The 27654-nt window shown below is 39.4% G+C and overlaps 1 protein-coding gene across 40 annotated transcripts in view; it reads left to right on the forward strand.

Annotated features, from left to right (window-relative positions):
• SIPA1L1 (signal induced proliferation associated 1 like 1) overlaps positions 1–27654 on the forward strand; it is a 463818-nt gene that overhangs the window by 364456 nt on the left and 71708 nt on the right. For all 40 annotated transcript variants that reach the window (XM_073895440.1, XM_073895444.1, XM_073895465.1 and 37 more), the window contains 4 exons: positions 3556–3730; positions 13847–13950; positions 17017–17174; positions 26469–27042. In XM_073895440.1, coding sequence (XP_073751541.1) covers positions 3556–3730; positions 13847–13950; positions 17017–17174; positions 26469–27042 — 1011 coding nt within the window. The remainder of the gene's footprint in view (positions 1–3555; positions 3731–13846; positions 13951–17016; positions 17175–26468; positions 27043–27654) is intronic.

The following is a 27654-nucleotide window of genomic DNA, read 5'->3' on the forward strand; positions in this document are numbered from 1 at the left end:
GTAGTATTTCTTTCTTTGATTCTGTGTTGAAGTATCCACTTTATTAGAGGAAGAACAATTTTATCTACTAGCTAGTTGGTTCCTAGCTGTGAGAGCCCATGTCACTTTTGGTCGGTTTTAAGGACACTTTGCTTTATTGAGATTCAAGACCTTCCTGTCAAATATAACCTTTGTCCTGTTGGATTGACCATCAGTACTTATTATAGTAGAAACATTTGTGGGTTTTCAAACACTTCCAGAATGCTCCCTGTGAACAGTTGATAGGCAAGCATGGAATTGTATAGCATGGCCCTGAGATTATCCAAAGCGAAAATCCTAAACTGTGGATAAACACAACCTGTTCCCAGGATGGCTTCTGGTGTCCTCATAACTCTATTTTGAGCATTACATGGAAGGATTGTATATTCATGTATGTAAATCCATACAGATGTGTTTGTGTGTGTCTCAAAAAAAAAAAAAGGTGCTGTTTTATATAACCTCCTAACGACTTAAAACCCCAAACCATAGCTCTGCTTTCATTTATGTTTGCTCTTTCTCTTGCAATAGCCCATATCATATTTACCTAACTCTTCTCTACCAGCTCCTCTTATTCTCGCAGGGAGCAGGGTAGCTAACTGAGGATGCCAGGAGCCTGCGTTCAGAGAATACCACCTACCTTGATTTAATTGCAGTAGAAGCCACAAATACAGTCATATTGTCATGTTAGAGGTTAGAGCAGTGACATTTGGCACAGTTTCAAACCAGAGGGAATCTGACATTCTAACACATTTCCTAATCCTCTTAAAGGCTCCTTCTTTTCACGAGCAGCCGATGCCAGTTTGTTCCCCGAGCTGCCGGTGGAGTTCACTAGAGGATGAGAAATCAGTCAGAAGAAGGCGGCACACTCTCATTGTCCTCAGATACATCTTCTCCAATGGTTTGGGGGAAGTTTCCTTACTTCTCTCTGTAGTGAACTCCTTTTTTATATAAACGAATCCTTTTGAATGTTGCACAGTGAAATCTTAGGCCTTTATCTGAGAAGTTTTAAAAAGCCATCCACAAATCCAGTGTCCCTGTGATGCTTTCTCTTGAACAGGGTGACTTTTGTTTTACATCGTGGCCTGAGAAGGCTGATCTGGGAGGCACAGAGCCAAATAGCAAATCGTTCACAACCCCTTCCTTTCTCCCCCTGCCTTCATGTCTTTGATAGCCCTCCCTGCAGGGAGGCAGGAAAGATGTGGCTGTATGAAGGACTTCTTTTGTAGTTGACCCAGAGCCCACCACTGTTTTTTATTTGTTGAGACCTAATAGGGTAGGTACTCAGATTAATTCTAAAGCCCAGGTGAGATCTCTACCTGTAGGAGTACCCCTGCAAACATTAGCCACATTCAGACATTTGAAACAGGCCAGCTGACAGAAGGGTGAAATGTCAGTGGTGTGCAGTAGGTTTTATTCTGTCTTCTTCTGTTTTACCTACATGTGGGATATGAAAATGAATTAAGTCAAATGTGTTTCTGTTGATAATTTAAAGGAAGTAGAAATAATGTGACGTCACATGCTGTTTTGAAAATATGCCATTATTACTATATCCAGTTATTTGCGAGTTTCCGACTTGGAACTTGACCTTCTGCCTGCTGGGGTAGGCGGAGCAAGGGAGAGTCACTCCTAGGAGCTCTCCTGTCTGTGGGGGTCGTATAAAGGCCGTGGCACTTCCTTGTCAAAGAGGTAGGGTGTGGTGGAGGGAGGAAAGCAAGTGAGAGTTTTGCCCCTATGACATTTTCTCATTACTCTTCTGAATCACTTGGTTTAAAAAGTTGGAAAGAGTATTTAAGGTTCACAGTCCCTTATGTAAAATGGTAGGAGCTGGATGGGTTTCAGAATTCAGAAATGTCCGCATTTTAGAAGGACAAGAGAATGTATACACCATATGGTAATATTCCCCCTGGGGTCTGAGACAGCATCCCACAATCACATTAATATTTCCTCAGGGGAAAAATGCGAATATTCATATAACCTGGGATAAATTAAAAGTATTAATGTCAGCCCATATCAAGTTTTACTGCCACATGTGTTTGCCTAAATTTGGTTTTTACCTTTCAACTTCAGAATTGCAAATAAGGGGCTGTGGATTCAAGCCTGGTTGAATCTTGGTAGTAGTTAACAGAGCCAGCCGGGTCACAGGATGGAGTTTGTGGTCTTGTGTCTCGCTACTGGGCTTCCATTCTCTGACTATGCTGATGTGTCACACAGGGATATTTGCTCTCTGGGCTGTTGTGAGGATCAGCTAATGCATCTGAAGTACTAACCAGTGATCGGCATATGGTGGCTATTCGGTAAATGTTAGCTGTTAACAATTTTGCCTCTTCCCTTCCCCCTTTCACTTTGGGAGATGAAAATTGACTGATGCATTGGCTGCATTGTCACTCTGGAAAGAGACCAGAGCAGTATGGAGTGCCTCGATTTCACTGCGGAATTAGAAGTCAGAAGTTTTATACCAAAAACTAATGTCTTGGGGCACCTGGGTGGCTCCATCAGTTGAGCATCTGACTCTGGGTTTCAGCGCAGGTCGTGTTCTCAGGGTCTTGGAATCCAGCCCCATGTAGGGCTCCCGTGCTCAGCGGGGAGTCTGTTGGAGATGCTCTCTGTCCCTCTCCCCCTTCCCCTCCCCCCCTTGCTCATGTGTGCGCCTGCGCACTCTCTTTCTTTCTCTTCCAAATAAATACATCTTAAAAGAAAAAGAAAACTAATGCCTTGTTAAATGACTAATATCACCATAAAATTTGTTTGCAGAATGACTAGACTTTTCAATGATGAGTAAATATTTTGATTAATGTTACATCATACCTAAATCTCCTGAATGGTTTTTTTTACTGTCTCTGAGGAAGGAATATTTGCCACTAGCTTATTTGCCATTATGAAACCCCTTTTAAAGTTTCTATTCAGGCACTCATCTTTTAGAAAAATATTTGAAAAGTATATTGTTGATGATGCTAGTGCTCTAACAAAGATATAACTGAGATTTATAATTTAGTGTATTGGAAAAATGGCATTGGGAGTGAAATCTTTTCCAGTTTTAACAAAAAAAAAAAAAACAAAACCCTAGAATTCGCAAGTATATTTATGGGCTTTTTAGTGTGAAACAATATATTTTAAAGTATCTTTTATAAAGTGGACCTCTGCTTTTAAATTTGTAAAGCCCCAAAAGGGGAAGATGATTAAAAAAGAAGTACCTTTATTTGCCAAGCTGTTTTTTAGAGCCTCATTTTGTACTTTGTAGCCCATTCAGAGAAATTCCCTAAAGTATCAACATCTGTTCTAACAATGCATGATCTTGATGTACAGAAAGTGTTAATTCATTTTTCTGGCCTTTTCTCTTAACTTGTGAAGATTATAGTTGTAGATGCTTGTTCTACTGTATTTTTTGGACTAGAGACAGAAAAATTGAAACAGAAGGATTTCAAGAGAAGAGAGATGTTAGCTTTCTGATGGCCATGTGCCCTACAGGAGTTAGGAGCAGTTAGGTGGGGCATAGTGGACCTGCCTACATTTATATGCATATACTGCCTCTCTTCACAGCTGAACTATCAGCAGAAGGTGGGCATCATGTACTGCAGAACTGGACAAAGCACTGAAGAAGAGATGTACAACAATGAGTCAGCTGGCCCGGCATTTGAGGAATTCCTTCAGCTGTTGGGAGAACGTGTTCGGCTCAAAGGATTTGAGAAGTATCGTGCACAGCTTGACACCAAAAGTAAGAAATACTTATACTCTCCTGCTAGGCTTGTTTCCCTCCCTCTGTGTTGATGTTCATCTGCTAAATTGCCCGTAAAACAACATTGCCATTTACTGCAGAACACTGCTGCTGATAGTGGAGAGCAAGTCGGAGATGGAGGGTGTGCCACCGAAACAACTGAAGGCTATAATCAAAATAGCTAGGATTGGACTGGTTAAAAAAAAAAATCACGTTATCAGAAGTGTCAACAGAGTAGTAGAGCAGTGGGTGCAAATCATGCAGAATGGCTCCTGGATAGTGTCGCATAAATTTCACTATATTTAGCTGAATGTTAGAGTGATTGCAAATTCCAGAATCTTATAACCAAATGGTCGTAAGCCCTAGAATTTTTTACTTTCATTAATTTCTTTCATAATCCTTGTGCTTATCTGTGTGCAGTCAGTCTTCGTATGGTTTTCTTACTCATTTTTTATATTCTAGTAATAGGGCCTTTGTTTGCTTATTTTCTATTTTTATTATTCATAGTCTAATTGAATCCCTAAGAAAATAGGCTTCTTAGCTTTGGTATTAGATTGGCTCCTGAAATTTGTTGATTAAAAGCACAATGATGGAAGAGTTTTTTTTTTTTTTTTTTTTTTAGCTATGGCTCATGAACATACCTGTACACTCCCATTCCCCAAGTCATTAATAACATAGTTAAGTTCTCAAGTATCTATTTAGGTTAGAGGAGGTTGACGTCTGCTGTGTGTCTGTGAGGAGGCAGTTTTAAATTTTATCTCAAAATTCATCCATGGACACCTGTGACCTGTTTTTCATTGAGAGGGTCTTTGGATTAGCACATCTATATTGCAGTCTATAGTAATCTCTCCGATTTTCTGCACAGGAAATTAAATAAGGAGTTGAGTCATGAAAACAGAAAAGCATTCATAAACTCCACTGTAGGGAAGAATTTCCTGTTGCCATGGTTTTGCTGTTGCCAACTTGGAAACGACATGCAAGAGAGACTATTAAAGCCCATAAATAGCCTCAACTCTTAAATATTATTTTAACATTCCATACTCTGCTTGCAACTGCATAAAATGTTAAATCTCAATATGCCCTGAGACTCTTCTTTTCCAGAGAGTCTGACATTTGCCCTATAAGCTTCATTCATGTTGTCCCAATTTGTTGTGTTATATAAATTATCCTCACCACAAAGAGCTATATGAAAGGATCTGGGAAGAGAATATAATAAGCACCCTGGTTATTTATTTTTTTTAAACATATAGTATGTTAGTAGTTTCAGGGGTAGAATTTAGTGATTCATCAGTTGCATAAAACACTCAGGGCTCATTACATCAAGTGCCCTCCTTAATGCCCATCACCCAGTTACCCCCTCCCCTCCAACAACCCTCAGTTTGTTTCCTAGAGTTAAGAGTCTTTTATGGTTTGCCTCTCTCTGTTTTTATCTTATTTTTCCTTCCCTTCCCCTAGGTTCATCTGTCTTATTCCTTAAATTCCATGTATGAGTGAAATCATATGGTATTTGCCTTTCTCTGACTTACTTCACTTAGCATAATACCCTCTAGCTCTCTCCATGTCACTGCAAATGGCAAGATTTCATTCTTTTTGATGGCTGAGTGATATTCCATTATATATATGTATTCCATATATTTCACATATATATGTATATATATTCCATATATTTCATTCTTTTTGATGGCTGAGTAATATTACACACACACACACACACACACACACACACACACACACATCTTTATCCATTCATCCATCGATGGACATCTGGGCTCTTTCCGTAGTTTGGCTATTGTGGACCTTATAAACACCTGATTCTATGCATGAATGGCCAGATTAGAAATTGATAAGACTATTATTTGTGCATTCACACATTCCCAGACACTTCTTAATGATGAAAGGCAATGTGAGAAATGTATAACAAGACCATGCTTTTTTTTTTTTAATAGCCAAACAATAGTGCTTTATTGATAAAAGGTTACTTTCAATGGATACAAAATTGCTGTGTAAAATAAGTTTTCAAAATACATTTCTATAGGTAAAGATTATCTCTTAGTAAAAGCAGTTGTCTCTAAGTGAAAGTATTTATTTAGATTTGGGCAGCAAAACAGAGGGGGATGTGGAAGTGAGACAGTGTAGGTTCACCCACCCTGCATAACACTTATCAGGTAGCAGCTGGCCCTTGCAGTTCTACCCGAACATGCAGGGGGCCTGCATCCACCACATGTACATGTGCCCCCAGCTCCACCTTTTAAACAGCTTTTACTAGTGTACTTAATGCCAAAATAACCCAGATAGCTGGCCTTGCACGGAGGTGCTAAAGTCACTTAACACCTTCTCTATAACAAGACCATGCTTAAGCAATGTGGCGTCAAGTAAGACACTAGAATAAGCAAAATAAGCACTCTGTGCATATTTTGCCTCAAAATCCCAGTAACCGTGAAGGCTAGAGGGGGGTGAGCCTGGATTAGCAAACTGTCTCTGATGGCACACTTTTACAGTTCTGTGATGTTTAGCAGCAAAGGATTCCTTTTCGCTGCCGTGCCCTCCTTTAAGTCCCCTGTAACCTTTCAGGGCAAAGCTGATGAGCAGAAGAGTCTGTAGTTTCTTTTTCTGCCCTTTCGGAGGGTCAAGTTTCCTCCCGGGAACAGAAAGTCAGAGAGTATTTCTATTCTGCAGCCCTGAAAGAGGCAGTTTGCATATTTATCTCTTTTACTTCAAGCTGACAGGGTCAAAGCCAGCCCCTGCATACCCCCAGTAGCCTCTCACTGGCCATGGCACACCCAGAGTTGAGACTTGGCTCTGTGTGCTAGGAGGTCATCTCACCACATTTTGTCCAATCTTATTTTGTGTCAGGAAACCCTTTCTTTCAATATAATCATTAAAAAGAGAAAATGCTGGGGCACCTAAGCGGCTCAGTTGGTTAAGTGTACGACTCTTGATTTCAGCTCAGGTCTTGATCTCAGGGTCGTGAGATTGAGCCCCAAGTCAGGCACTGTGCTGGGCATGGAGCCTGCTTAAGGGTCTCTCTCCCTCTCCCTCTGCCCCTATCCCCTCTAAAAGAGAGAGAGAGAGAAAGCTTTCCAGTTCAAGTGTTCCCAAAGGATCATTTCCTTTATGTTCAACAGTGTAGATGTGATTGGATCTGTGGTTTTATAGTTTTCATCAAATAAAAATAGTAATTGCCAATCTTGATTTATTTTTTTCTGTCCCCATCTTCTGAATCTCCAATTACACATACATTGGATCACTCACCAGGATACCATGGGTTAATAAGGCTCTATTGATTTGATTTTTTTTAACCTTTTTTTCCCCTATGCTTCCATTTGGATTATTCCTGTTAATATATCTTCCAAATTCAGTGTTTTTCTTTTCTTCCATAGTGTCTTAATCTGCTATTAATCCAGTCCAATGAAATTTTCATTTCAGATACTGTCATCTTCAGGGCCAGAACTGCATTTGGTCCTCTTTTCTTATATTTCCCTCTTTCTCCTCATTAGGTTCATGTTGTCCTTTAAATACTTGAACATATTTATGATGGCTGTTTTAAGGTTTGTGTGTACCAGTTCTCTCATTCTTGTGGATCCTTTGAGGTCTCCATTTAACAGATTTTCTCCTCCTTTTGAGTGACATTTTACTGCTTCATGCATCTGGTTACTTTTGATTAGAGAGTGTATGTTGCGAATGTTTTATGGTTGAGTGTCTAGATTTTGTTGTCTTTAAAAGGAGTGTTGAGCTTTGTTTTTGTGGGCAGATAATGTTACTTACAGAACAGCTTGATCTAATGAATCTTGTTCTTAAGCTTTATTAAAGCATACCGAAGCAGTTCTTTATCCTCTAATTTAGCTCTACTATTAAGGCATGGCTTTTCTTCTGTCTGAATACCTGCATATTCAGTGAGGTCTCTTTACTGTGGCTGGTTAGAACTTGACTGTCTTCCAGTCTTATGTGAACTGTGAGAATTGTTTGCTTTACAATTCTCTGGTAGTTTTTCTTTGCCAAATAGATTTTCTGTCTTTCTTTTATTGAGGTATAATTGACATAGAGCATTCTATTAGTTTCAGGTGTAGAAAGTAATGATTCAGTACTTGTGTATATTGTAAATTACCACACAGTAAGTCTAGTTAACGTGTTGCCAAACAAGGTTACAAAAATTTTTTTCTTGGGATAAGAACTTTTAAGATCTACTCTTAGCGGGCGCCTGGGTGGCTCAGTCGGTTAAGCGACTGCCTTCGGCTCAGGTCATGATCCTGGAGTCCGGGGATCGAGTCCCGCATCGGGGGGGGGTCCCTGCTCAGCAGGGAGTCTGCTTCTCCCTCTGACCCTCTTCCCTCTCGTGCTCTCTCTCTCTCATTCTCTCTCTCTCAAATAAATAAATAAAATCTTTAAAAAAAAAAAAAGATCTACTCTTAGCAAAACTTTCAACTATGCAGTACAATATTATTAATTATAGTCACCATGCTGTGCACTACCCTAATAATTTTTCTTTGCCTGGCTTTTGGAATCTTACTCTCTGTGTTTGCAGCTTACTATTCAGCCCAAGACTCAAGGGGCCCCCCGTATGCAGATTTTTGAACCTCTTTCACTGTGTAGTTTTCTTCCTCTTTGATACTCTGCCCAGCAAATATCAGCTACCTCAGGCTTCTTGAACTCCAGTATGTTTTGGCTTCCCTCTTCGAAGCCATGCTCTGTGCTGTTGTTCCAAAAGTACCTCAGGTAGAAAACCTGGTGGGAATCAGAGGGCTTATCTTCTTTGGCTCTTTTTTCCTCTTGGATCACTACCCAATGTCTGAAAAAAGTTGTTTCAGATATTTTGTCAGTTTTTCTAGTTATTTATAATGGGAGAACAAGTCCTGTACCAAGTACTCTTTATGGCTGGAAGCAGAAGTTCCAGATACTTTTGATAGTGTTTTCTCGTGCATCCCTCACAGGCCTTGCTGGTTACCGGTTATCCCCATTTCACAGAATTGGCTTTTGTAGATTAACGTGCCCAAGGTTAGATGGCTAGGAAGCACAACACAGGTAGAACAGATCCTAGCGCTATGATTAACGAAGTGTTCAGAGAAAGCATAAATGTAGAATTAAGTACAGCAAAGCCCAGAGCTCTGCGTCCTGGCTATGTCTCCCTCCCCTCCCGCCAAGCCCTTGGGTTCACATTACCCAAGCCATCTCGAGAAATGGCTCTGCTTGTTATGTATTACAATTCTATTCAGATTTTAGGAAGGATTGATGGAGCTTTTGAACCATTTCTTGTTTTTCCCAGTTTTTCATACAAAGTCCATTTTCCTGGTTCAGAAATAAGGTCTTTTTGCAAACAAGCTATAAATGTGTCAGGGGTTGGAACAGTTCTGCAATGAAGACATTTTCAAGTGGTGGATTTTTTTTTTTTTCCCTCCTTACTTTGTCTCCTCATTTGGGTGACATAACCTCTAGATAATTACCACCCTCTCACATTACAGCAAATACAAGAATAAATTTCCTACCAAGCAGTTTGTTGTCTGGAAAGCTGGAGACCACCTTCATTTTTAGCTGTGCATATGGATGATTATTTGAGAAATCATTTCCTGGATGAGGCTAGAACATAGGAGATTTTAGAAGCCCTTTGTAAAGCATTCCTTCAAAGCCTTAACCTTCATTAATTTGCTGCAATGTTAGTGAATGCTTGTTGCTTCCCCCATTTTTCAGCAGTGTTACAAAAACCGCTGAGATTCAGGGTCTTAGAAGAGATACAAGTTTTTTCATAAAGAAAATAAGTCCTTTATTATTTGGAATATTTAAACTTTGATAGGGAACTGGATAAAACTAGCATTGCTTAAATGCTCTGCACTTGCAAAGGGCCATTTGGAGTTTAGACACTGATGAAGAAAAGAATTCTTTTTTCACCTCCTTAACTTTGACCTGTGTTATAATGTAAGGTTTTTCCTTTGAGTGTTCCTGGAATGCACTTGGCAAAGAAATTAAAATATGTAAAGGTCCCTCTTTAAGGAAACTACCCTTTGTACCTCAGCTGCACAAATTTCTAAATTCTAATCCTTCTCCTGAGCATCTTTTATGGGCTAGTACTTTCATATATATTATTTCATGTAATCCTCACAGCAGCAAGAGTATCGGTGGACAGAGAAGTGAAGTGATTTGTTTGTGGTCATTTAGCAAATGATGCTGCTGTCATTCAAATTCAGATCTTACTTCCAAATTGAGAATCCAGGTAACTGCAGGTGTCTTGCCAAGTGAGTCGTTGGCAGAAAACAGTAGTGGCTGACTCCTAAGTGCCAGCCCCCACCGTCTCGACCTTCCTCATCTCTCTGTGTGCTACTGATTTTGAGAAGCCTCGAGTCCCAGGTGCATTCACTTGCACACTCACACAGGCCTTGAGCTGACACAGTATGGACTCACCTGTCATGGCAGAGGGCAGGACAACAGACTCTTCTTGATCCTGACCCTCACTGAAGTGAAAGAACCCATCTCCTGGCCATGGTTAAATGTACCTTGAAAAATTATTAGTAAACATGATAGATGCCAGAGCAGGTAGAGTCTTGACTTCCCCAAATACTTCACTAGTGAGTGAGTGAAATAGTACCACAAAGGCCGAAGCGTGTCTCCTCTCGAATACGTGCTGCTGTCCCAGATGTCAGCACTTGGCCCTGGCTGTGTTTCTGAGCATTGACTTATGCATTCCCCAGACCCTCAGGCAAGATTGGGATAGGACATCGGGGGGCCTTCAAGGGATGGTCCCCAGCAGCCAACTGACGATTATTATATTTCAAATTAAATAGAGAGATAAAAATGAGACTTACAAGCTATCTGATTTCATCTTGCATTTGATGTGTTTTGTAGTGGTGAGTGCATTTAATTAATGGAGCTTAAGCTTTCTTCATTCTGTTGACTTTATTTAGCCTACGTGTGTTTAATGAGATTACTTTTCTCTTGTGCTCATAAATATTTAAAACCAGGAACTTTCCTGAAATCAAATTGCACAGGCTTGTTTTCCTTCACCTAGCTTTTCTTAACTCTGATACATCTATTAGTGATTGAGAAATGGTTGTTATAAAAGTCTGATTACTTTTCCTCATTCAGGTTTGTACACATACACCTTGTCAATGAAGTTTCAGACTACCTAAAAGTAAAGGCGTTGAGCCCAAAAGAGCAGTCAAGGATGATAATGACACTGACTGTATCTAAAACTGTGCTGCCAACTCACTCACCAGTTCATGCCATCTTAAATGGAAATGCCTAATGTAGGATATTATCGTGTGTCTACACTTTTTCAAAGCAGCTGAGAAATACACTGTTATCATTCCTCAATTATTCAGTGCCTTCTTATCATCTATGTTGAATATTAGAAATTTTACTTTCTATGACTTTGTGTAGAGTGCTGACCTTATTAGTGGGTGTATGCCACTCGCTGGTAGTATGATTTGGAGGCCGATCGTGTGATTATCAAGATGACCCATAAGATGCCTGATTTACTCTTTAACTTTTACCCCCTCGACAAGTATGAGGGAGCGTTATCTTCCTTTCACCCCTCTTCTCAAAGCATAGTTCCCTTTAGAAATGTTTTAATATATATTCTCTTTAGCCAGAGGAAAAAAAAGGATTTTTGTCATTTTCATTTTCATGATTGTCATGCTATTAGATTTTTCATGGTTTCAGGGGCACTGAAAATATCATAATAGCAATATTGGATGCTTTATTTTTAAGAAAATATAACAAACATTCATTTTCCATTCTCTCTGATAAAGTTTAACAATTCTGTTATGTACATAGTATTTTCAGGATTTTGGAATTTCTTTCTTCTCAGAAAGGAAGATGTCATTATTTTGGCCCTCGTTTCATCTCTGAAACTTTTGAAACTATTTAAACTGTTTAAAATTATCAGCAAAACTTGGGGGTTTCCAAAAGTCCCCAGAAAAAGGCTGGTCAGGCAGCATACGTGACATAAATGAGGTGTGCAGAAAAGAAAGCGAGAATGGGTCAGAAGTAGAAAAGCAGATGACCTTCCGCATTGTCTTCCACATCAGCTTTCCTGTCTGGCAGTAATCCTTTTAGAATTAGACAGACGTAGAAAGCGGAATGTAATTCATGAATACTAGATGACAATCTCTTTTCTAGTTCATTAATTTTGTTCAAAATTGACTTGAAACACATGTAAGTACATGGCAAAGCTGACACATTCACTTTAAGGTTTTAAAATGTACTAATCAGTTCAAAAGTTCTTTATAGCAAGAATCCTTAACAGTAGATATGTTCTTCATACTCAGGAGCTGTCTTAGTTCAGTTATTTATTGCAGTAATTTGTAGTTTTTTTTGTTGGTGGTCATTAGCATCTAGAGGATATTTTTTTCTTGGAAAGTTATATGTTGGTACATATTTTTGGAATTTTTGAAGAGTAGTCTGCTTTATTTCACTTTAGCTTGTTTCTAATCCTTTGCATTTAATGTCAGCTTCAAAAATTAAGGTACTCCAAGAAGCTTGAGGTTGAGACTCTGGGCTCTGGAACATTTTTACAAGTCTGTCTGCAAGCCACTGTTGCGGTTTATTCTTGGAGCAGTGCCTAAGGGCAGTGGAGCTCCTGAATTACAGTCACCCTGCAGGTGTTTATTTTTAGATTCCTCTGCCCAGCCCCATACCCACTGAGCAGTATTTCTGGGGGTGGTGCATGGATGGGAATCTGCCTTTTTTAACTAGCTCCCCAGATGCCACTATACATGCTAAATTTGAGAACTACTGCCTCTCAGTATATGCTAGGGGCTTTGTCTTGGGCTTCTCTAAAATGGAGTAAAGCATTCTGGTCCTCAACAGTATGGTTGACGGAGGCTTGAGTTTACCCAGAATGAACACACTTATGTCATTTTGCAGCCAGTAAGTCCAGGGCCTTTAAGACGAAAGATACTCCCTTTTGATTGGACCATTAATAATTCTCTTCTCTGGTTTCCAGTTATTTGTGGGCAATTGATTTGTTAATGATTAAGTGGTTAGAGGTTGTTGTTGACTTTAAGGAAGGTGAGAGCAGAATAGTCTTAAAACATTGTTGGACAGGGCGCCTGGGTGGCTCAGATGGTTGAGCGTCTGCCTTCGGCTCAGGTCATTATCCCAGGGTCCTGGGATCGAGTCCCGCATCGGGCTCCCTGCTTAGCGGGGAGCCTGCTTCTCCCTCTGCTTCTCTCTCTCTCTCTCTGTCTCTCATGAATAAATAGATAAAATCTTTAAAAAAAAAAAACATTGTTGGACATTGCTAGAATACCTGTGTTACTCAGTGTTACAGTCTTGTTAAATTTCTATCTATTTCTTAAGAACAAAACATTTCTCTTAAATCAGAAGTTTTGGAAAAGATGTTCTTCATCTGATGTCTGGATAGAATTCAGGGGTGTGTAAACTTGGATGGGAAATAATTTTACCTTTATTTTCACTGACCCCCTAACTAAAATTTAGCACTTCCTTCAATTATGAATATAGGCAACAAACAACAGTTAAGTTCTGCCTATGATTTTATTGCAGGTTAGAAAGCATAGATATTTTCATATTGTATTTTTTTTGAGATCCTTCAAAATACTGCTTATGTACATCACGACTTCAAAATCATAGTAGTTACTAGATCAGTTGCTAAGACTTGTTAGAGAAATCTAATTATCATTTTAAAATTATTTTTGATAACTATTTTGTAGTACAATTGATTTCTGTTGAAATCATATATATTTTATACATTTAAAAATATTATTCTGACAAGGGATCCATAGGCTTCACTAGACTACCAAAGAGAATCAGATACAAAAAAATGGGTAAGAACACCAATGCTCGGGGCAGTTGGGTGGCTTAGTTGGTTAAGTGGCTGCCTTCGGCTCAGGTCATGATCCCAGGGTTCTGGGATCGAGTTCCTCATTGGGCTCCCTGCTCAGCGGAGAGCCTGCTTCTCCCTCTGCCTGCCACTCCCCCTACTTGTGCTCGCTCTCTCTGACAAATAAATAAAATCTTAGAAAAAAAAAAAAAACACCGATGCTAGATCTTATACTAACATCTTTTCATTCTAAATCATTTCCTTTTTTTTTCCGAGATATTTTCCTTAAGTGAACTATTTTTCCTATTCTTATAGTCATCTCATCATTATATATTTTTTTACTGTAGCTGACTCCACTGGAACCCATTCTCTGTACACAACATACAAAGACTATGAAATTATGTTCCATGTTTCCACCATGCTGCCATACACGCCTAACAACAAGCAACAGGTAAGAGATCCTGGTGTTGTCTGTGTTTCTTCGCCCTTGTTCATTTCCCCCAGAAACCTAAGTGGCAAGTTTGTAAAATCTTAAACCAGAATTTAATGTTGCACCTGTCACCGCAGCAGGAAGCTTTGTACTTTGCGGAAATAACGAATAGCAAATGAGCTGAAAACAAATGAAGAGACACAAATTCTAGGTTAACAGCCAGCTGGATGGCTTTGTGAATTAATCATTTGATTTTCACCCACGGAGATTGAGGTTTTCATGGAATCTGAAGAGAACAAGTTGAAATCATGGTGATTAGGTGACCCTGCAGGGTTGCAGAGAACATGGATGAGTGGGTGAGATTCCATCTCAAGAGGCCAGGGTGCAAAGCAGGAAAGTACTGATGTGTCATTTCAGATTTCAGAGGAGGTTTGGTATACTAACTGGGAGAAAAACCAAAATAAATGTCAATGGGATCTCAGAAAAAGGTTTTTTCTTAACATTTATCAGGAGACAGCAAAGAACATTAAAAAACGATTGGCCTTCATGTACATCATACGCAGTTTCTTTTAAAAAAGATCTAAAAGCACAATGCCTGTTACTAAAATGTGGTCATTGACATAGTAAATGAAGAAACCTAGAAGTGGCAGATTGTTACAGAGCAAAATGGAAACTGGCAGTATTATTTTAGAAAGTATGTGGTCATTGCTGTTTTTAAAAAATATGTCAAAATAAATGATACCAAACTGACATTTAAAAGAGCCAGAGAGCAAACAGCTTTTCCTTTCAATAGCAATTATAAACACAAGCAGTCCAGTATTACTTCTGACCTTAAAATGGATCTAGATTTTGTTATTGTCAACTGTTGTGCTAACAGAACACGGCCAGCTGCAGAATGAATCACATCCTCTTTCCCAGAACTTAACCAAACACGGATTGAATCGAACACTTCGTCACTGCAGGTTTGATTAAATCACAAATAGAGGTAACGAAATTTTGCCTCTTATAATTACCAAAGGAATCAAAAATAGGGAGCAGAGCAGTGAATCAGCTACAAATCTGAAATAAATCTATTTAGGATAAAGTCTATTATCTGGACTTTGTTGACAGTTTTTTTGTGCAAATTCCAAGTTCTAGATTACCCAGAGAGGAAAACATCATGATAAGGAAAATATGTTTTTCTTATTCTGACCAGTAAGTAGACCAAAAAATTTCAGGATGTTCACAGGTGATTTTTAAAGGATTATTCTTTCTGCCTGATTGCTCAGCAGAGAAAGTAAGATGTATGGAAGGATAAAAAATTTAGTTAACAAAATTCAGTTAATTGTTTATTTCTCCTAAATGAGTTGAAGTGTGTTGAGCAGCATGAGTTGGACATGAGTTGGACAGCTATCTAAATTATTTAATTTGGAGGTCTGATCAAGGCAAATGTGTTATTATGGTCCTAAATCAGAATGAAAGAGTAATTGGTACCGCTGCATCTTAAAAAATCTTAATTCTCGGGGCACCGAGGTGGTTCAGTTGCTTAAGCGTCTGCCTTCGGCTCAGGTCGTGGTCCCGGGGTCCTGGGATCGAGCCCCACATCAGGGCTCCCTACTCGGTGGGGAGTCTGCTTCTCCCTCTCCCTCTGCCTGCCGCTCTCCCTGCTTGTGTTTTCTCTCCGTGTGTCATATAAATAAATAAAATCTTTTAAAAAAAACTTAATTCTCTATCTAGAGAATTTATTTCTTCTATGTAGATCACTTTCTGCTTGGGAAAAAAAAAAACAACATAGCTTATAAAATCTTGTGGCAGGAATTTGTTTATAAATACTGTCTTTCATTATATATAATATGAGGTGGATAGATGGACTTATTTCTAATTGGGTCCTTTACTAAGACATTAGTGTTACATATCAAACAAGGAGAAAGACTGACATTGCATCAAAAAGACAATGACATCATCTGTGCAGGAATGACATAATACATAGACAAATTGTATTTTTTTCGGTGTGTCCAAGATCCTGAGTTGATTAATAATGTTTAATAATGGGTATATTCTGTATAGCAGTCAGTACAGACCAGCCTTTATTTCTTTAACATCCAATAATATATCATGTTTAGAAATGAGAATAAGTGGCCTCATTAGAAGATAATTTGGGATGCTTTGAAATTCCTAAGGTTAAAAGTACATTTCTGGAACATTCTAACTCCCAATTCTCAACCCTAATCTAAAAGGCTATTGTTTCTCCCAGCTGAATACTAGATCACTGATTTTACTGGTATGTAATTTGTGTAAGTTAAAGTCACTGGAGAATTAAAAAAAAAAAAAAGTTTTATAAATGCAAGTTTATGCCTAACAGTTGATATAAATGGTGTATTTCGTTATTTTTCTCCTTGTGAGAGCCTCTATATAATAAATATGAGATATGCAAATTTCGTTCAGCTTTTTTTCCACACTACTGAATTAAACTGTCTAATAAACCCCTCTTAGAGAGCCACTGGCCTAGCCTGACTTGGGGTGCCTGAATTTGAAAGCCACCTTTCCAAATCACCATTTAATGTGAAACAGAAGGTGGTCTTAAGCAACTTTCACTGTAATTAAGAAAGGCTGTTTAAACTTGAAATTTAACCTGCTTTAGAAATATTAGTAATTTCTGCATTCCCAGCTGGTGACACAAAAAGCATCTCCAAAAACACCTTAGCCACATTTCTTTAAATGAAGTGAATTAAACCAGAACATAAATTGCATTGTAATTACTTCCGCCATTCTCTTCTCTAAAACATCTTCCCTATGGCAAGTTTCTTTCTTATGTGAAAATGGAACAAAACTGTTGTTATGGAAACAGAATTTGGAGAGTCTGGAACTTGGCGTAATCTGCCAGATATTGGTTTGCTCCTGAATGGGCTCTATATTTTATGCAAATTTCAGAATATTCATTTCTGTATTCTTCCTGGGAGGGAATAAGACAGGCTAAAATATTGACAGCACCTGTCTCAATTACCTACCTTAATATGTCCTGAATAATAATGAATGTTTACATAAGGGAATTGGGGAGGAAAACGCGGAATGTTGTCATTTATATTGTTTGCTTATTTTTTCTTTTAGCTCCTACGGAAGCGGCATATTGGAAATGATATCGTAACAATTGTTTTCCAAGAGCCGGGAGCACAGCCGTTCAGCCCAAAAAACATCCGATCCCACTTCCAGCACGTTTTTGTCATCGTGAGGGTCCACAACCCCTGCACTGACGGGGTCTGTTACAGGTACTGGCCCTACAGCTGTGGCTCCATGGGTGTTGGCTGGTGATCACACAGAGGGCCCCCTCCAGCTCCGCTTCCTGAAGTGGCAGTGGGAAGTCCATTACTATTTATTTTTGTCTTTAAACTGTGTGTGTAGATCACCGAATTCACACAATGACGTCACCCGACGGCATTGACATTGCCCAGACGCGTTGGTTAGACACCTGCTGTTTCCATTTGCACCTCCTCCTTAGGTGGTGTCCTTCATCCATACCATCTGGTCACCAACTAATTACTCATACTGCTAATTATACTTTGCTTTTGGTGTGGCAAGAGCAGAGAAGAATGATCATAATAAGTAGAAGAGTTTTGTTTTAATTGTTACTGTTTCAAAAGCTCAAACCCTTGCTTAGGACCGATTTGATTCACTCTAACATTTCTGACTGCCATCTTTGAGGCATTTCTATGCTTTAGTACGCCGGTGGTGGAATTGTTTCCGTGCCCCTTGTTGACCTGGTCTTATGAGTATCGGAATTCAGGCATCTGTCTGCAAGAGGCCTTTGGGTGTTGACAAGGATAAGAACCTGAATTGCTGGGTTGACATGGGCATAGTACCAAGAAGACGTGTAAGGCTATTCTAGCCTTACGATGTTTCTAATATGAATCTGTCCTTTTAAAACACGGAATTTTATCCTGTGTTCCCATCCCTAAAATTTGGAAGATTAGGCTTTGTTAGTTTTCGATATTTGTTTTTGAATTAATACAGCCACCTACCCAGAAACTGGCCAACACAGACTGATAATTGGTTTGTTGTGAGCTCCACAACTGTCTAATTCTAGGTGTCAGTGTGGGTTAATTACAGGAGTCGAGCGAGCAAACTCAGGAAACAAGACAAATAAAGGTTACTGTGGACTCCTGCAAGCCGCCACCGTCCCTGCACACATCCCACAATAACGATGTATGTTGGCCTCTGGTGTTAAGCCAAGCACTATTCTAGGCACTTTACGTGGGTTACCTCATTTAATTTTGAAAACCCATGCATTAGGTACTGTTTTTAAAAATCCCCATTTTCAGATGAGGAAGTTTGAGCAATGCGAATAGGTGACTTGCCTGCAGTCAGCTGGTACCAGGTAGTCTTGATTGTAATGGCACGAGGTCTGATTCTAGAGCCGGGCCCTTCACTGCCCTGCTGTGCTGCCTCACTACCATGCCCTGTGAAGCAGGGGTCTTTGCTGCTCTTGCTGCCGACACACAAGCTCTTCCAGAACTCCAGGTTAATGCGTGGAAACTCCAACATAAGAGACTTAGATCTGCAGCCTCTTACCAGGAATGTGGTCTCTGAAAGCTGCTTGATTTAGGTGTGGGATGACAGACTGAGAACATTTGTCTGTAACTGGGAGGGATAGCTCTTAGCATTTAGAAAATACCCCCAAGCAATTGAAACACGCTCTGTACTGGATTCATGCAAGGGATTTCATACAACTTTGATAGGAAGCTAATCCCTTTTTGATTGGTCACTACGAAGTTTGGGAGTGGAAAGCTATGCAGTTTGTTTTAGGGAGAGATTCTTGTTTAAAAGCCATTGCCTAAATAAAGTGCTGTTCGATAGAAATATAATGCAAGCCATATGTTAATTTTATATATATATATATATATTTTAAAGATTTTATTTATTTATTTGACACAGAGAGACACAGCGAGAGAGGGAACACAAGCAGGGGGAGAAGGAGAGGGAGAAGCAGGCCTCCCGCAGAGCAGGGAGCCCGATGTGGGGCTCGATCCCAGGACCCTGGGATCATGACCTGAGCCAAAGGCAGACGCTTAACGACTGAGCCACCCAGGCGCCCCTTAATTTTATATTTTTTAATGGCCATATTTTTAAAGTAACAAGAAACGGGTAAAATTAATTTTAGCAATATGTTTTTGACCCAAGAATATATTTTATTTACCTGCTATATCCAAATATTATTATTTCAACAGGTGATTTTTAAGTTTTAAAAATTATTGGCCTATTTTACTTATTTTTGGAGCAAGACTGAAATCTGGAGTCTGTTTTAGACTTATAGTTCATGTCAATAAGGATGCTTGATTTTCACTGGAAGTAATCTGTGTTTAGATTTCATAAAATTTGTAACTGGAAAAGTAGATTCATATACTCAGATTTTCCAAACCTGCTTTTTCAGAGCTTTCGAATAACAGTTGAGTGTCACTTTTAAAAATATGTTGCAGGGGTGGGGGGATGGGTTAGCCCGGGGATGGGTATTAAGGAGGGCATGTGTTGCATGGAGCACTGGGTGTTATAAGCAAACAGTGAATCATGGAACACTACATCAAAAACTAATGATGTAATGTATGGTGACTAACATAACATAATAAAATTAATAAAAGAAAATACAATGTAATTTAATACCCCTTGGTCACAGTAGCCACATTTCGAGTGCTCAGTAGCCTACATGTGGCCAGTGCAGGTCTAAATAGACTGATCTGGAGGAAGTGTCTCCTAGCCTTCTTCAACAGTTTGCTGGATGAGGAAGTGATATCTGTCTTATTCTTTTAAACCCCACCCCCACCCTAGTCTTGAAAATCATGCTTTTTTGCTGTCTCTTATTTTTAATCTGTTGCCTGGAGAGCCCATCTTCTTAACCCCACCGTGTGATGTGCTGGTTTGTGGGAGGACACTGACCACCCCAGCTCATGCCTCATGAACTAGCCAGGGATTTCCTAGTTGCCACGCTTGTTTGAAGACCCAGCACACTGCTTTATAAACTGTGAACGTGGGCCTTTTGTAAATCCAAGGGAACATACCAAATTGGAACATTACTAAGAGAAATTACGAGAAACTAAAGTAGTGATCTTTTCCTATTGTAAACTTTAGGTGTATTAATTGTTCTCAGTACATCTCAAACCCAGGTAAGCATGTTTCCTGGGGTGTGTGGTGATGTCAGGAGATGTTTAAAGTCCCAGAACAAATAGGGCAACTTTCTTGTAGTTTATGTTTGGGTGAAAATGTGTAAAGGTGTTCATGTTCTCATGAAAATAAATGTATTATGGGGCGCTTGGGTGACTCAGTCGATTAAGCAGCTGACTCTTGATTTCAGCTCAGGTCATGATCTCAGGGTCCTGGGATCAAGCCCTGTGTTGGGCTCTGTCCTCAATAGGGAGCCTGCTTGAGGATTCCCTCTCTCCCTCTCCCTCTGCCCCTCCCCTGATGCAAATGCACACACACACTCTCTCTCTCTAAAATAAATAACCTTTAGGGTAAAAAAAAAGAAATGTATTATGAAGCTGCATAGAAAATTTGTATCAATTTTAAGATAAAACGTGGGTCTTCCAAAGAATTTCTGTACATGTGAGTTTTTCTCATACCCCAGTCACTCCCCAACCTACTAGGTATATGAATTTATGGGCCTCTTTTATTAAAGGTATTTTGGTAGAAAAGTTTAGAGCTGCATTGATTTATACTAAATTAGATTTAAATCTAATTTAACTCTATCCCTGAGTGATATAGAGTGATTCAGATGCTTTTTATCATTGAAAATCTCTTGTTCCGAACTTTCTGCCCTATGAACATTCACATTTATTTATTGACATCTACTTGGTGCCTGTAATGAGGAAAGTGCAGAAGTTGTTTTCTCAAAGGAGCTTCTTGCTGTAATGGGATAGGAAAGTGTGGGGTCTGTACAGGCTGAAGTTATAAGGAACATTGAACTGAGAAAATGGGGTTTGGCATGTGTTTTAAAGCATAGATGGATGAAATTCAGTAGGGGAAAAAGAATTCTAAGAGTGGCCAGCATTATATACAGAAGCATAGACACAGGAAGGTAGTTAAAGTAAGAAGGCTGCTATTGTAATTGGGATTACTGGGCAGTGGAGGCCCTTGGAATGCCAGGCTGTCTAGTAGCACAGTATAAATAGAGTTTTAGAGAAATTCACCCAGTGTCACCATGCAAGATAATTTGTATACAAAAAGGCAAATTTGGAGCTTATTGCTGTTGTTCATTGATTTTTTTGTGTGTGTGTGCCAGTTCTTTACAGCCCTTATCATATATGTACTAGGCACTATTCTAGGCCTTGGGATGCAATAGGTAAACAAAGAGAGAAAAATCCCTATGGTGGATATGGAGAAGAGGTCCTGAAACAATGGGTGTTATCTCCTTGGGGACTGTAAATTAGTTTATAAGAGGAAAAACTGACTATTTCAGACTAATTCCAGAGGCCAATTAACTTTGAACAGTGGACATAGCCAGGAACTCAGAAATGAATCACTAAGTCTGTACTATGCCCACACCTGTTAAGAGAGCCCTCTGGTCTCTTTATTTTGTTTGGTATTATTACACTGAGCTTAATTGTCTGGTTCTGGTTGATAGAGCAGATTAGAAGCAATAAATCAGAAAGATGAACTGTTCAGTGGCAGGGATGTGCTGAAAACATCAATAAGTGATTATTAATAAGAGATGCAGAAAAACTATTCACATAAGTGATACAAAGCCAATAAGCATAGCAGTCTGGATCATTTGGTTTGGGAGCAAAGGACCAAGTATACTTCACTCACCCCTTGGGGCCTTTGTAAAAACTCAGTGTAAAATTTTTTCAACATTTTTTTTAGCAACCAATGAATTAGGAGATCTAGGCATTGATCTTCAGAGGTTGCAGATACCACAAAAAGAGACAAACACGTGTCTCATAATGGAAGGACACAACCCCACTTATGAATTAGTCTTGTTCCCTACCCCCTTCCCCCCACTGAACCTGAATCTGATCAAACTTCTGGAAAAGCCAATGTATAGGGAATAGAAAAGACAGAAGAACATGCCCGTATTCGGCAAAATTCAGATACCGTGCAACTCTGTGTGACAAGCAGCCCAATTTCCTCAACACATAAATGTAAGAAATAAAAGAGAGAAGTGGAGAGGAATGAACAGAACAAAAAAAAATTTAGGATAAGATTAATTAAAATGTGTGGGTCTTATTTGGATCCATTTTAGATAAAAAGATTTTTAAAATTTTAGGACATCTTCAGCAACTGAAAATTGGAACATTGACTATTTGATGAAATTAAAGAATTATTAATTTTAAACCTAGTATAGTAATAAGTGGTTATAATAATGACCTGAGTCTTCAAAACAAGTGTTAAATTGTGGTCAGTAATTACGTTTAGAAAGGTAGAAATGTATGTTTCTTCTCTCAGAAAGATTTCCATATTCAGAGGTTAAAATATAATGTTGAAAGGAGGTAGTATGATATAGGGCAAAAAGCACTTGGAATCATACCGGATTGTTAAACCTCTCAGATCTTAAATTTCCCTTTCTATGCAGTGGAAGGTTGCTTGATATCTACTTAAAATCCCATAAGTAAAGTATCTAGTGTAGGCAGGGAGTGTGGTATATGCATATTAAATGTGCACACCCTTCTTTTCTTGAATAAAAATAAATAAATATGCAAGCTTCAGCTAGGAAGAAAGAATCAAAGTGGGTCAAGTGGTAGACATCTCTTTCAGAAAGTCTATTCCAAGCCTAATCAGCATTCCTGTTGTCCAATATAGCTGACCTTTTTAAGATAAAAATCTGAATATGTCACTCTTGGAGCTTCATACCGTTTGAGAGAAGTTCAGACTCCCTAATGTACAGCCTCCTGCATGAGGTCCTTCAGGCCTGGCCTTTCCACTGTCAGCCTCCATTGGGGCCTCTGCCGATTCCCCTCCGTACCCCTACCCCTGGAGCCATGTGGAGCTACTCACAGCTCCCAGAACGTACTGTGTTCTGCACCTCTGCTCTGCACGTTCTACTCTCCAGGCAGGAAGGCCTCTTCTTACACACCCCTCCTTCAGCTGATGAATTCCTGCTTTGCTTTTCTCTGGGAGGGCTCCCCGACCTCCCAGGACTAGGTAAATTGCCTTTCCTAAGTTTTTCCAGGAGTACCCCGCACTTCCCACAAGAGCACTCAAACCTCTGGATGTAGCCCTGAGAGACTTGGAGCTTCTGGAGGGCTGAGCCTGGGACAGCTCATCCTTGATCCTCAGCATGAGACACATAGTAGGTGCTCAGTGAGCGTCGGTGAATGAGTACTAGTAGGAGTCGAGAGTCCCCCAGGGAGAGAGTGATGGACATACATTTGTTCTGTTGCGGATCTTTCTTGTCCTTTGACCAGGTCTGTTTTCTCAGAAAGCTCCCCAAGCTGGCAGTCTGATCCAGCCCCCAAGAAGGGGAAGCCTCCCTCTACCGTTCTGATGCCGAGTCCCCTTCCTTCTAAATTTGGGGTTGGAATTGTTTATTGCCATGTCCATCGTACTTCAGAAATTCAAGCATCGTTGTCTTCTTACTTTTTTCTGTTGAGACTTCTGTTCGGATGTCTCTGGAACATTCCCATGTACCAACTTGAAATTGGCTTTGGGTGTCAAGATCTGCTACTTTATCCAAGGTCACTGATGCCAGCAAATGCTACAAAGCTCAGCTGAATGATGGTCTCTTCAGCTGTGTGACACTTGTGGATGATGCCTTGTGCAAGCACCTCAAGAGTGGGAGGTTCAAAAATGTTCCTTCAAAAGAATAGTGTGGTCTTCATAGAGCATGCTGCTGGCTATCTAGAAGCTCAAGTTCCAGGCCTGGCTCTCTCTAACAGGCTCTGGGCAGATCATTTCTCAGAGTCTGTTTCCTGGAGAAGTGAAGAATTCGTACCAGCTGTTCAAATGGAGGTTCAGGGCTATGCCAAACGTCAGTAAAACAGGACACTTTCCTAGTCTGTAAATCGTACTCCCATGATTTGGGGGACAGAACATGTTTTTGTGTTAAAATGAAAACAGATACTCCTCAGTAGAATGCAAAATCAAGATGACTTTTAAAATGAAACTCAAGATTTTATTGGCAGAGTTTGAGGAACACTGAATTATTCTCCATGTTCTCTTCTGGTGCTAACTTTCCATAATTGCTTCAGCCTCTGAGCTTCTGTCTGCTGGATAACTCTCCTGAATAGAACATCCAATCCTCAACACTGCCTAGTACATAAGGCATGGCTAGGATTGTAAAGAATGTATAATTCCTAAGGAGATACAGTATTGCATAGGAGGCTAACCTAAGTGTGTCCAAGCAGAAGCCCTTTGGAATCTGCTTTTAAAAATAGCAAGAACCATTTATAATTAATACATCTTAAGGATCTATATATAGTAAACTGAAGTTCTAGAAAGGCTTCTTATAAGGCAAAAATATTCTTTCTTCTGAGCTTAAAGCAGGCATTTTTATCAGGAGTTCAGAATCTGTGGCATCTGAATTAATGAGATTTTAACCTTGTAGAAAACCTTGAAGTTAGATTAACCCAAAACAAGACCTTTTGTTTGAAAAAAGCATCCCAGGGCATCATCCTCCTCATCTTCTGCAAGGGTTCTATTTCTAATGATGCAAAACTGATTTTAGCCTCTGTATCATTTACCTCCCTACCATGATGAATCATTGATAATTATATGTTAAGGATTCAGTTCTTTCCCTCATAGTTCATTCTAGAGGCTTCTAATTATGGTTGGGTTTTCAATACATGTTTGTCTAAAGTTCTAACAGTTAATAAATAGATCTGTAGAAAGCCAGTGAGTTTAAGGGGCAAGTGGATAGATGGTGCTCATATTGGCACCCTCTGGTAAGCATTTTCCTCTTCTTATTTAAAAGAAAACCACAGCTGCTCCTTGAGAAAGAATGACAATTTGAAGTGAAATTAGCAAGAGAAGGAATTGCCAATTTAAAAATGAGTGTTTCTGGATCCTCACAGGATTCCTCTTTAGAAAAGCTAGCTTATCTGGATTTTTAGCATCTTTTGCTTGACTTAAAAAAAAAAAATCAAATTAAAATTATACAGCTGTCAGCATTCAAGCCAGACAGCTCACAATAGACAAGAAAAATTGCCTTTCTAATACTGGTATAATTAGGCTATAATGCATGTGGAGGTTTCTGTGAATTTTCATCTCCAGTTAGAAAATGGAGTGTTGCTTGCCACCTTTCTTCATCATGAAGCCAACTTAGTCTTTTTTTTTAAACTAAATTTGTGAAAACCAACAAATAGGCCATTCCATGGCGTCTTCAGACAAAATAGGTAACTTCTGTCCTGGGTTTCCTGATTTTTATTTATTTATCCTATTTTCATGAGAAATAATCCTTTTTTGAAAAGCAAAGCTAAATATCTTAGACCCTTCTTAAAACAAAACAACAAAAAATAGTAATGATATAGAGCTCTTCAATTTATTTTGAAAGATATATACTCTCTGATTGACTTTTCCATTCTGGAAATTCAGAAAAAGATTTTGTATTGCTTCCCTAATACTTAGTACAGCTGCATAATGGACTCACTTTTAAATAATTAGATAATTTGAAAAGACAGATATCCAGTCTCTTGGAATCATCATTTCTAGCCCTCTCAAACTTTACTAAGGTCCTAGAATGAGGTCTTAGGACAAGATGGAAAACACACAACCTTTCTGTTTCCATTTAACTTTTGTTGTTACTGTTTTAGGAAAAACTTGATTTTTTTTTTTTCCTTTTTGAGATTAAAAATAACAGGTTATTACAGATGCTTGTGATGGTCCCAGTTTTAACAATATTCAGAAAAAGTGACTGGGGCAGGCTTTCTCAAATCAATCTTGCTTGGAGGAATAGGAAAAGGAAAATATTTCTTCACAAATAAGTTGTCAGAATCAAATACCAAATGTAGTGAATGTGGACCAAAGAATAGCTCAGTTTAAAAATAGGATTTTAAAGCACTGTTGCTATTACTATAAAAATCATAATCATTTTAATACTGCAGTTTCAATGTTCATTTTAAAATTACACTTTTTGGTCTGGTTGCATAGGCCAACAAATAATATTTAATTTTTTTTAAAAATTTAATCCATAGCTTTTATGTCATGCATCTTTGGATATTTTCATTATAAGCTGTCTGCACATAGGCATCATACCTAAAATGGAGACCACATTTGTGTTCTTACAGAATCTGTGCTTGTTCTAAAAGATTGTGCTGATTATAGTAACCCCTGCTTGGAAGTATTCAGTAGGTATTTAAAGGTAGAATATTACAGTACACTTTTTTTTCCCCCCACAGAGTTATGATTGGGTTACCATCCATTAATGTAAGGAAAGTTTTTACTTTAAGTTTTTTGGGGATTTTTGGACTAGTAAAAATTTTTGTTCTATGAATAGACATTTCTATTATTTCTTGTGAGACATCAGTAGTTCTCTTCCTCCTGAGGGATGTCTTTTTCTTTGAGAACGTCTATTTTATTCTCATGCTATGACACTGGGAAGTCCTGACGCTCCTCTCTTTCACCTTTGCTTTATCTCTTAGTGTGGCTGTCACCAGGTCCAGAGATGTGCCTTCCTTTGGACCTCCCATCCCCAAAGGGGTCACTTTCCCTAAGTCAAATGTGTTCAGGGACTTCCTTTTGGCCAAAGTGATTAACGCAGAAAATGCTGCTCATAAATCAGAAAAGTTTCGGGCCATGGCAACTCGGACCCGCCAGGAATACCTGAAAGATCTGGCAGAAAAGAATGTCACCAACACCCCTATTGACCCGTCTGGCAAGTTCCCATTCATCTCTCTGGCCTCCAAAAAGAAGGAGAAGTCTAAGCCATATCCAGGAGCTGAGCTCAGTAGCATGGGGGCCATTGTGTGGGCCGTCCGGGCCAAAGACTACAACAAGGCCATGGAAATCGACTGCCTGTTAGGGGTTTCCAACGAGTTCATCGTTCTCATTGAGCAGGAAACCAAGAGTGTGGTTTTCAACTGCTCCTGCAGAGATGTGATAGGGTGGACCTCAACTGACACCAGCCTCAAAATCTTCTACGAGCGAGGAGAATGTGTTTCAGTGGAGAGTTTAATTAATAATGAGGACATCAAAGAGATTGTCAAAAGGTTGCAGGTGAGTATTTTCTTTCCACTTACCCACATTCCATTTCCCTTTCCTGAAGCTTTCAGTACAGACTAGAAGCAAGTTACTGAAGTCGGTGCTATTTTATCAGCTTCTCTGAAAACTCCCTTGATGATATGAAGTGACCCAGAGTTTATGTCACACTCGTTTTCCATCCTTTTTCAGAAGGAAAAGTAGAGCAAGTGGGAGAAGACACATTTGCGGTGCGTTTGTGCTGGAAACCATTTGCATGTGACCTGATCCCACTGCCTTGATGGCTAATGAGGTGGCCCAGCCAGTCTGCTTTAGTTGTTGAGAAGAACTGTTCGATTGAGCATCCGCTGCCTTGAATTTTTGAAGGGCAAAGCGAGTAGCAGAATATGGTCTCTGTAGGCTGCCCACTCCCTGTAGGTCTCTGTTAGAGGTTTCCTTGTAAGCTCAGTGAAGCCATTGAGCCCTTTGGACACAAGAAGTATGTTCTTTTTGGCCTAATGAATGGAGGTTAATAGTGGGGGGAGTAACCAGATGCTCCTCAGGGTCAGCAGGGTATTCGTCAATAACCCTGCTCGCGGTGTTTTTCCGGCTCCCTGTCCACTACTTGACACCCTGTGGTGTTAAACCATG

Source organism: Callorhinus ursinus, unplaced genomic scaffold (genome assembly GCF_003265705.2).
Source record: "Callorhinus ursinus isolate GAN/ISIS: 27379988/994484 unplaced genomic scaffold, GSC_fseal_2.0 scaffold8, whole genome shotgun sequence".
Lineage (NCBI taxonomy): Eukaryota > Metazoa > Chordata > Mammalia > Carnivora > Otariidae > Callorhinus > Callorhinus ursinus.